The following is a 10348-nucleotide window of genomic DNA, read 5'->3' on the forward strand; positions in this document are numbered from 1 at the left end:
GACTGAGGCCTTTCCTAGGCATTCTACAACCAAATGTCATGCCTGATCCCTCCTAGTACTCTGCCCACCTGGCCTCCCACCCTGAGCAGAGCTCACCCTCATAGCCCAGCTGCAGGTAAAGCAAGGAGTGGATGCAGTTCACAGCCTCCTGGCGGGTGGCAGGCCACAGGTCCGCACAGCGGGGGGAGAAGAGGCCAACAAGGAGGCCCAGGTTGTGGAAGGGCACCAGAGCCTGGGAGGGAGACAGGACAAGGGGGCCAGGCTTTTGGAGTGGAAGGGATGGGTAAATACAGTTTATACCCCAGAGACACAGAAGAAGGTCCTATGGACTGTGCCCTGCAGTCCTGGGCCTTCCCTGTGGCAAATCAGCCCCCGGCGAGTTCCTTTCCCCAACCCCTCAGTGTGAGATCTGTTTAGCTCAGCTGAGCCAACCATTCCTAGTCCAAAGTGTCCCATATAGCAGTGGGGAGAAGCAAGAATGTGGAGGTAAAGGAACTATCAGGGAAAATGAAGAGGAAACCCCTAAAGGGATAACACAAGGGGAGGAGGCACATAACACCCCCCGCCCAGTCCATCTCTCAAGTCTCTCTCCCCCACAGTGCTGACTCTTCCTCTTCCCTGGGCCCTGCAAAACCAGCTACCCTCTGCCCTCACACACCTGTCCCCGACTCCCTGGCACCCTCTCTCAGCCCCCAGCACTACACAGGCTCCAGACATTACTGCTTCTGAAACTCTAACACCTCCCAGTCCACCACTTATGAGAAGGAAACATTTCAAATCAAGAGGGAAAGACTTGTAGGTGCTGGGTGTAGGACCTCAGTATGGATGGCTGCTGCTCTAAGGTAAGATTCATCACAGCCCTGACCAAGATGAACTCCAGTCAGACATCATGAAAAATAGGCTACTGAAAGAAGGCAAGTTCACAAAGCCCATGGACACTGAAGCCACAGCCATCAAGAAACCTGCAGATTTGGCCACATAAAGAATGTTTTTGTATATTAAAAACAAAACTACCAAAAGAAAAGGCTCAGAATGGTCCTGGTAGGTGACAAATAGATGTTTGAGCCCAGCATGGTGGTTCACACATATAATGCCAGCACACTGGAGGCTGAGGCAGGAGAATCATAATTTTGAGCCCAGCCTAGGCAAGTGGCACCCTGTCTAAACATAAAAAGTGGGCTGAGGATGTAGCTCAGTGTGAAGACTTCAGTTCAAAACTGCAGGGGGGAAAGAAATACAGGGAAAAGAACAAAAACCAAAACCAAAAAGATAAGGCCTAGGAACTAGCTCAGCAGCACTGAGCCCTTGCCTAGCCAAGCCAGCATGAGGTCCTGAGTTTGATTCCCAGTATCCAAAAATAAAAAAAAAAGATCCAGAATCTGCACCTGATAAAAGTTCTCATTAACACTGACCAATGCTTCTGGACTAATAAAAATTAAACATTGTCAATCAAATCAAACAGTGTAGCAATGAAGACATGGGCACTTGTGAGCCCTAGTCATGGCTGAATGAGCTCAGAGCTGGGTCTCGGGAAGGTGCCGCCCATGACAGGTCCTCAGTCTATTTCAGAGCTGGAGCAGGAACTAGAAGGTGGCCTAGACTGAGCACCACGTCAGAGTTCCTGAGCCCAGAGACCTATGGAGAGGATGCAGGACATTAGGGAAACAGTACTCACACTGACTTGCAGGTGCTCCAGGAAGTAGTGTAAGAGGCGGGCACTCAAGCCCAGTGCCCGTGCCCTCTCATGGCCCCGTGGGGACTTGATCCATGGGCTCAGGTGCTGGGAAGAGAGGAACTTCACACAGGTGCCAGTCTGGGGGCATCCCAGGAGGACAGGGGTCTGTGCACCTGAGAGCCAGCTCAGCATCCCTTCCAGGCCACTGCTGTCTCCAGAGGACCAGGCAGGCACATGGTATGGCTTCTAACTCAGGGCCCACTACAGTTTGCCCTGCCTTGTCCTCTGTCCAGAGCTACCAGCAAGGCCAGAGGCTACACTTCTAGGTGAGGGGCCCCACCCTTCCCCAGCCCACTGTGGTGCTGAAAGGAGTGGGAAGGACATGCTAACAGGGTCTATGTCCTGCCATCTCACCAGCCCCAGATGGTCAGGTACTTGTGTCCAGGATGAGTGTTCCTCCTCCTGGTACCATGAGATGGGGGAAGGGACATGCTGTATAGCCCTCACTGGGTCACCACTGTCCTTGTGTGTCAGGTAGGGGCACTGCCTGCTTGCTCAAAGACACCCCTTACTGTAGAGTGTACACAACTGTTCCTGCAATGCCCTTCCACCTGTGCCATCCCCAGGACTGAATACCACTACATACCTCAACTATGACCTGCAGGCCCTGGGGGGTCATGTTCCACTGCAACAGGCTTGTCAGCAAGTCTTCAAGAGCACAGATTGTGTCCAGGTATAGGGACTAAAAGGAAACCAGACCACCCCGCACCCCAGGTAATCCCATCACTCATGTGGCCTTCCCAAGGTTTCTGCAGACATTCACATGGCGAGGGAATACAGTACCTCCTGGCAGCCATCATTCTCTCCCTGAGGCTCAGGAAGCAGGCCCATGACACTATGTAGGCAACCATGGATCACATCAGCCTGTGCCTGCTCTTCTAATGGTGGCCCCAAAAAGCTGAACATCAAGTTAAGGGTCCCTAGCCATGATTGTGCACAAAGTCTTCCCTGACCAGCACCCCAGAAACCTTCAGACCACTGCAGATGGTACAGCCACACAGCACATGCACACACATAATACACAGAGGCAGGGAAGGATACACCAGGTGGGCGCAGGTGAGCATGGCTTTCTTCCGAAGAGGTGTGGTCAGGGAGTCTGTAGGCTCTGCTCTGATGAACTCCTGGGTAAGGGGCCACAGGCTCAGCCTTTAGAGAGCGCACCCACCTTTTTCCCTGCTGGGTCTGACCCTCATCCCAAGTGAGAGCTCTCTTAGGGCACAGGCTGTCTCACCCCTCCAGGGCAGTCAGTCTCTCACCTCCCTATGTCCTGCCTCCACTGTTCTACAGAACCACCATGATCCGCCAACCTGCCTCCCCAGGAACCTGTCCCAGGAGCAATGTCTGCCCAGCACATACCATCATCTGTGCCACCAGCTCTGCTTTCCTTGAAAAGTGGAAAGAGCCAGGCTGAGTGCTGCTGCGGGCCATCTGGCTAACCATGCACAGGCTCTGGACAAGGCTCAGCTTCAGGGCTGGGTCCTGCAGAAACACCTGACTGCAAGAGGCTGCCAGCACTCTGCTGCACAGCCTAAGGGGCAGGCACTTACAGGTCCCGAGGGCTAAGCCTAGCAGGGAAAGCTAGCATACATGCTGCTCTCCTTATGCAGCCAGTCAAGACCCCTTTGCATCTCTAGGAGCCCTTCAGCCAGTCTTCCTAACCAAATAGGATTTCCATCCATGGGCAGACAGTCCCAGAGTAGGGTGTGTGTTCACAGTCCCCAAAGTGGAAGCAGGCCTGGTGGAGGAGACCATCCAGCTGGGCCTCACAGAAGTTATGATGTGGTGGAGGGGTCTCATCCTGCCAGCCAGGCCCAGAAGACAAAGGTAAAGGCTATGCTCTGCTCCTCAAAGGGGGCCAACTGTCCCTGTGAGGATCTGGTCACGTTAGTGCTGGAAGAGAAACAAGCTAGTGAAGCCAAAGGAGTCTTCAATGTCATCTCCACTGGTTCTAGGCTCTGCTGTCCTTTAGAAGCTCCAGGAGCCTAGAGAAAGGCAGCCTCAGGAGCATCAGAGAACAAGACCACAGGAACCTTGGGGCTGTCCCTGGTTTCTGAGGGCTACAGCCACAAGGAAGGTAGGCCCTGGAGTGTGGGCCTAAGCCTAACTGCTCAGAGGTGGCAAAAGTCCTGCACCTCCCTAGAGTAGGAGCTTGACTATTAAAACCCCGAGAGGCTGCTCCAATAGGAAATGAGCAGAAGGCCTTGAAACAATATTTTAGAATAGTTACCTAGGGAGACTAGTCAGGTAGCCCTATATGTTCCTGTCTGGCTCTGTTGCCACAGCTAAGCCCAGCAGAAAGAGAGAAAAGCACAACCCATATATAATTCCTTGAAACCCCCAGACAATTCCTCCACACTGTACCTTGGTTTCTACTTTTATTCCCAGAACCTGAACAACAAAAAGTGAAATGAATTAAGACATGCAATTCTGGAATGCATGACCAAGACCAGCCCCCATAGACAGCCACAGTACCCACCTTGTTGTTGAAGCACTGGAACATGTTGGGGAGGATGTCAGACTCCACCTTGGCCAGCACAAGCTCTCGGGGGGCCCGTGCCGCTATGTGCCCATAGCATAGGATCAGGGCACTCTTCACCTTCTCTACCTCATGCTCACTTCGGTCCTGGTAGGCAAAGGAATCAACAGTTGTTGCCTACTTACATATCTATGCTGTCACACAGGAAGCCTTGGACTCATACCATGGGTTCCTACACTTCCTCAGTCCTCTTGGAAGGAGGGCCAAAGCTGACCAGCCCCATGAGTGCAATGGGAATCAAATGAGGGGAGACTATGGAAGAGAAACTGGCAGGCAGAAGAGATGGGGGAGTCTGGCTACTGAAAGGCACAAAAAGGTGTGTACAGCCGAGGGTGATGATGCACATATGTGATCCCGGCACTTGAGGCTGAGGCAGGAGGACTGCCTTGAATTTGAAGCCACCCTGGAGGCAAGACAGTGAGTTCAGGGCCAGTCTGAATTCCATAACAATACCCTGCCTCAAAAATACAACAAAAAATGGAGAGTAAGCCCTATATACTTGCGCAGACAGTCTAGCCATACACCCTGTCTCCCAGAGCTTGTTTCAGGACTATGACTGACAGGAGGAAATACATAAACAGCTAACTTTGCTTCTAGCAGGCCCTTCTGTCCTGTGCTTAGGGAAAGCCACACCCACAGAAGGGAACCCAAAAGGGCTAGGGGCTGCTTCCTAACTACTCAAGCCTCAGGTCACCTGCCCCTGAGTCACTTCAGAGAAGCAGGACCAGCCTTCCAGGATCTTGAAATGTAGGGAAGCTGCTGGGACCTGACCTCCACTCTAGGTGGTGACCTTTGTACCTTAAAAATGCTAAAGATGCCACTGGATTTCCTGAGCACATCGGACTTTACAAAGTCCTCCAGCTGGGCCAGGGTGTCTTCGAGATGGGAGATGGCACAGATCCCAAAGCAGCAGGCAAGGCCCTGGGGAGGCACACAAGAGTGCTCACACTGGGACAAGGAAGCCCCACCCTAGAACATGCCAAGTGTGGGGGCATGCACACTACCCACAGGTACAAGTGTGGGTGCAGACAACACACTTTCCCCATTCCTAACATAAACACACATTCTTAAGTGCATACAATACACATATACACACATACTAGTTGACTGGCTGAAAGGAGACAGTGTGACCACTACGAGGCAACCCTAGTGTCCAGGGCTTCCCCACCTCATGTTCTACTTCCTCCTGGTATCTGGCTGTTTCCAGAAGCTCCTGCAGATGCTTCCTCACCACTTCCTTACTTGTAGCAGCAACCAAGGTAGTTCCTATGCATTTATACAGGAAGTTCTACAACAGAGACAGGGAACATAGTAAGCATGACTTCTGGCTGCAAGCACATCTGTGTTGCCATAGTGCTGCTACTGCAGCATCATGCCACAGAGGTGGGTCCCCTGTGTGGATAAAGGGGCCACCTTGGGCCATGTCTGAGGAGCAAGAGGCAGGCAGCAGGCTCCCCCAAGTCCCAGCTGCCAGGTACTATGAGGAGGGTCACAGTCCTATCTTTCTTATCTCCACCAGGGCCACCAGTGTCACAGGATGATATAGATTCAAGGCACAGGATCTTGGAGCCTGAGGACCATGTCATCCCTCCCCCAGTGGCCCTTCCTTTGCACCTTTTCCTGGGGTGTCCCGTTGTAGCACGGCAGCTGCTTGCACATCTCCAGGCTCAGCTGGCAAGTCCACGTGTTGTCAGAAATGATGGTTAGAGTTTCCCGCAAGAACTGCAGATGAGGCACCAGTGAGGGGCTGAAGGCTGGGTGTGCCTCAGGATGGCCAGCTGGTCTGCAGGTGACCTCTGAGCTGAGCAGTTGACAGCAGAGCAAGCCCTGGATAGGCAGCCATCAGCAGGCTCGGGCAGAGATGACTCTGGGCCAGGCAGAGGTAGACGAGAAGGCTCCTATGCCAGTGTGGCCCAAGGCACCCCGAGGGTGGGTGCCTTGTCACAGCAATCTGAGGCCAGCTGCCATCCTCATCTAAGACCCTCCATGTTCTTGAGCCCCTGCCCCAGCCACACTATCAAGTTGTAGGCAATACAACCCTAGGAACATGTGGCCCCCAGCATCCACTTTCCAAATCCTCCTAACCCCGGCCTAAAGGATGCTTTGGTGCCATCCAGGCCATGCTCCAGCCTATTCTCCCAGCTCTCACCATCAGCAGCTTTTCCTCCCATTCCTTCAGCGAAAGTGTCTCTTCAGTGTGCTCTGCAATGACCACAGATCCCACTGTTCTAGGTCCTGCTGGGCAAGCCATCCCAACATGTGCAAGTGGGAGCCTCACACCATATATCTCCCCAACTTCTGGAGCCTCCAGAAGCAGCTAGCCCAGCAACATCTGCAGGAAACCCCTCCTTAAGCTCTACACTGTCCAGGCCTTTTCTTGGACCACAGCAAAGACTTTTTTTTTTTTTTTTTTTTTTTTAATTTATGTATTTGGTACAGGGTCTCACTATGCAGCTTGGACTATGCAGTGATCCTCCTGTTTTCAGCTTCCCCAGCCTTGGGATTATAGGCATATATCATCACGCCTGGACTTAGTCGCGGACTCGGTGGGCCCAGGGGCCAGGCTGGCGTGGCATTTGGTACTGGTTACTGAACCCCAATCTCTGCACTTAGTCCGCTGATCTCACCAGCCCAAGACTGCTTCTTTTAAATTACAGAGCCCTGATCTATATTAGCCACCCTTGAAGCCACCTGGCAAATGTGAGGTCAGGGTGGCTCATGGCTCTTCATTAACCTTCCAGCCTCACCATCTAGATACTCCAGCAACAGGGCGATGGTTGTTTCCCACCGCTGGGCCAGCAAAGGGTGGATGTTTTGCTGTAAAACCTTCAGGAGACGTAGTGAGGCTGCCCCTCGTCCATTTCCTAAGTAGGGGCTGGAAGATACAACCTGAGGGAGGCAGAGGTGGTCCATGTTGACATATGCACCTGCTGGTGTAGATGTAGCAGGATAGCTCTAAGCATTAAAGTGCCCAACACAGGTGCATGCTGCCCACCAGAAAGTAGCCAGGGCCACAACCTAACTTCCAGGTAGGGATTTGGGGCTAGGGGTAAAGCCCATTCTTCTCAACCTCTTTGGAGGGTGCCACAGCCACAGTGGGTGAGTGTCTCCCACTTATGGGCAGTGATGTATCCCATGTACCTAGAAAGAATAATGCTTACCAGCAGTCTTGTGGTCACAGCGTAGAGAGATGGGAGGTTTGCTGGGTAAAAGATGGGGGAAAATAGTCACAGGGTGGGGACAGAAGGAGTTAAATGCAGGGGACAAGGCTAGGATAAGGGTAGGAGCAGGAGTCAGGTGCAAAGCAGAGAGCTATGTTGGGGTCAGATGCAAGTTGGGGTCGGGAAAGGGAGCAGCAGGCTCAGGTGGGGGTCACACTTGCGTACTGTGTGTGTCATACTGGACCAGCAAGGTATCTGCTCCTGCCTCCTGCCTCTTCAGAGCCAAATGTACGAGGCTCCTACAGAGTGGGGTCAAGGCTGCAGTGAAGCGCACAGGGGTGAGGAACTCCAGCAGGTAGGGCCAGAGGACCTAGGGAAGCAGAGGACCCTGGTTTGCAGCGGTAGCCTCTAGGGCAGCTAGCACCACTAGAAGAGTCACAAGTGCAGCTGTAGGGGAGCAACCACCAAAGAGCTCAAGCTTGGGCAGTCTGTTTGCTTGTCTTGCTACAAGAAAGGGGGTCTCTGAACACTGCCAGGTCACTGCCTTTGAGAGGCTGTACCATCAAGCACAGGGTTCATTTGTTACCCAGGATAGGAGGTGCTCAGTTACTGGGCAGGGTGGGAACCCAAGAGGAGCAGAGGCTTTGGCTTGAACGGTACACTCACATCACTCATCCTGTCCACTGTGGTGCTGACCAGGTAGAGGGTGCTGATGCTGACAGCTCGCACACTGTCCTCTGCTGCCAGGGCCTCGCCTTCAAGGTTCTGCTTCTCTGGCTGGGGAAGGGGCAAAAAACAAGAATGCACATGAGTAGCTTTTTATGGCCAGGGTGTCAGCACAAATACACACAGCAAGCAAGGGAAGGCAGCTCAGCAGGTATGCCTGGCCTCTTGTGGGGGAGGATTTGGGGGGGTGGGCTCAGCTATAACAGACAAGAAACCTGTGTGGAGATCACCAAGAAAACAGGCTTGCCTGACTCAGTTATCATTTCCTATAAGCTATTGACTCCATTAAGAAAAAGAAAACAAAACAAACTTTGTCTCATATTTGGCTATATTGTTTTGTTTTGGTTTTTTTGCAGTACCGGGGATTGAACTCAGGACTTTGTGCTTGCCAGGCAAGTGCCTATTCTACTGAGCTATCTCCCCGGCCCTTGGCTATATGGTTTTGAGAGACATGCAGCAGCCTTTATGGAGAGGATGACCAGTGAGAAAGCTCCTGTTTTCTACCAATAGACCCAAACCTCACAGCCTGGGCAGGGTAGGAGTGCTCAAAAGCCCTCTCAAGAAAATAACTTCTGGGTTGGGGTTATAGCTCAGCAGCACAGCACCTGCCTGGCTAGCATGAAGCTGTGAGTTTGATTCCCCATACCAAAAAAACAAAACAAACAAACAAAAAAACATTTTTACTTTCTAAATGTCTTGTGAGCCTTCCATTCATGCTTTGAAACACCAAAATCAAACACTGAATGACAGAGAAATAGGCCATGATTGTAGGAAACTTTTTTTTTTTTTTGAGCAGAGTCTTGCTATATAATTAGGCTAACCTTGAACTCACAGCTATCCTGCCTCAGCCTCCCTAGTGCTGGGATTACAGCTGTAGGCCACCACATCTAGCCGCAGGAGATTTAATAAAGTACCTATCTTAGACCAGAGAGCAAGTAGAAAATCAGTAAGAATAGGACCCTGGACAACCACCTTTCTCTTTTTGCAATACTGCAGATTGAACTCAAGCTTCTGCACTGAAGTAAATCCTCAGCCTTTTTTTTTTATTTTTTGTTTTGAGAGACAGGGTTCTTGTTAAGTTGTCCAGACTCTGCTCAAATTCATGATCTGCCTGCCTCAGCCTCTCAGAGTGCTGGGATTACAGGTGTGCATCACCATGCCATACCCACGCCTAAACAACCTTTTATAAAGCATGCTGTAAAAATATAGACGGACTATTATACCAAACATGCATACTTTTGAAGTCTGACAGTTAAGCCCAAAACAGTATTTCAACAAATTTAAGAGCAAAAACATCAACATGGCAGATTCTCTTTGACCAGCAATGACACCGAAAGTCTACAGCAGCCCTAAAAAGTTTGTCTATATTCAGGCTTGGAAAAATAGTAAAAGAACCATTTGGGCAACAAACCAAATACACTCCAAACTCTAAAAATAAACACTGACAGCATGACAAAACTTATCAGAAGCAGAAATATTAAGATTCACGTCCAAGGACATGTACTTAGCCTAAGAAAATATACTTGAAAGGGAAATTAACAGCAAGGTGTTGGGGCCGGGGAGATGGCTCAGTACAATAAGCGCTTCCCTGCAAGGGCCCAAGTTCAATCCCTGGTTCTGCAAAAAAAAAAAAAAAAAAAAGGCTAGGTGTGGTGGCACATGCCTGTAATCCCAGCACTTGACAGGCTGAGGCAAGAGGATTGTCAGGATTTCAAAGTCAGCCTGTGCTGTATAGTGAATTCAAGGTCAGCCTGAACTACACGCTGAGACCCTTTCTCAAAAACAAAAACCAGAAAAAATTATAAATAAAAACAAAATGGAAATTATTGCACAGCACAGCGGTATACCCCCGTAACCCCAGAACTCTGATACACTGAAGTAGGAACACTGCAAGTTTGAGGCTTGCATGGGCAATTTAGCAAGATACTATTAAAAAACAAACAAACAAACAAACAAACAAACAAACAACTATATGGGGACATATAGCTTTGTGTGAAGACCCTGTTCAAACCAGTACCACAAAATATATATGTGAGCGTGAGTAGAAACTACTGACATATGAACCATGTACAAGAAGTTCCAGAAATACTATGTAAGAAATTGTAACAATACAAATAAAAAAAGTCGGGGCCAGGGAGATGGCTCAGTAGAATAAGCACTTGCCTGGCAAGTACAAGGGCCTGAGTTCAA

General features: G+C 50.6%; 1 protein-coding gene across 11 annotated transcripts in view; it reads right to left on the reverse strand.

Annotated features, from left to right (window-relative positions):
• Nucleotides 1–10348, reverse strand: part of Mroh1 (maestro heat like repeat family member 1) — an 88743-nt gene that overhangs the window by 14115 nt on the left and 64280 nt on the right. For 10 of the 11 annotated variants that reach the window (XM_004638880.2, XM_023723863.1, XM_023723864.1 and 7 more), the window contains 16 exons: nucleotides 8099–8209; nucleotides 7658–7802; nucleotides 7433–7473; nucleotides 7019–7160; nucleotides 6421–6473; nucleotides 5886–5993; nucleotides 5440–5559; nucleotides 5070–5192; nucleotides 4212–4358; nucleotides 4097–4123; nucleotides 3092–3214; nucleotides 2777–2856; nucleotides 2519–2633; nucleotides 2322–2417; nucleotides 1676–1780; nucleotides 97–232 (listed from right to left, as the gene is read on the reverse strand). In XM_004638880.2, coding sequence (XP_004638937.1) covers nucleotides 97–232; nucleotides 1676–1780; nucleotides 2322–2417; nucleotides 2519–2633; nucleotides 2777–2856; nucleotides 3092–3214; nucleotides 4097–4123; nucleotides 4212–4358; nucleotides 5070–5192; nucleotides 5440–5559; nucleotides 5886–5993; nucleotides 6421–6473; nucleotides 7019–7160; nucleotides 7433–7473; nucleotides 7658–7802; nucleotides 8099–8209 — 1672 coding nt within the window. The other variant, XM_023723869.1, reaches the window with a different exon arrangement.

Source organism: Octodon degus, unplaced genomic scaffold (genome assembly GCF_000260255.1).
Source record: "Octodon degus isolate 3935 unplaced genomic scaffold, OctDeg1.0 scaffold00104, whole genome shotgun sequence".
Classification (NCBI taxonomy): domain Eukaryota; kingdom Metazoa; phylum Chordata; class Mammalia; order Rodentia; family Octodontidae; genus Octodon; species Octodon degus.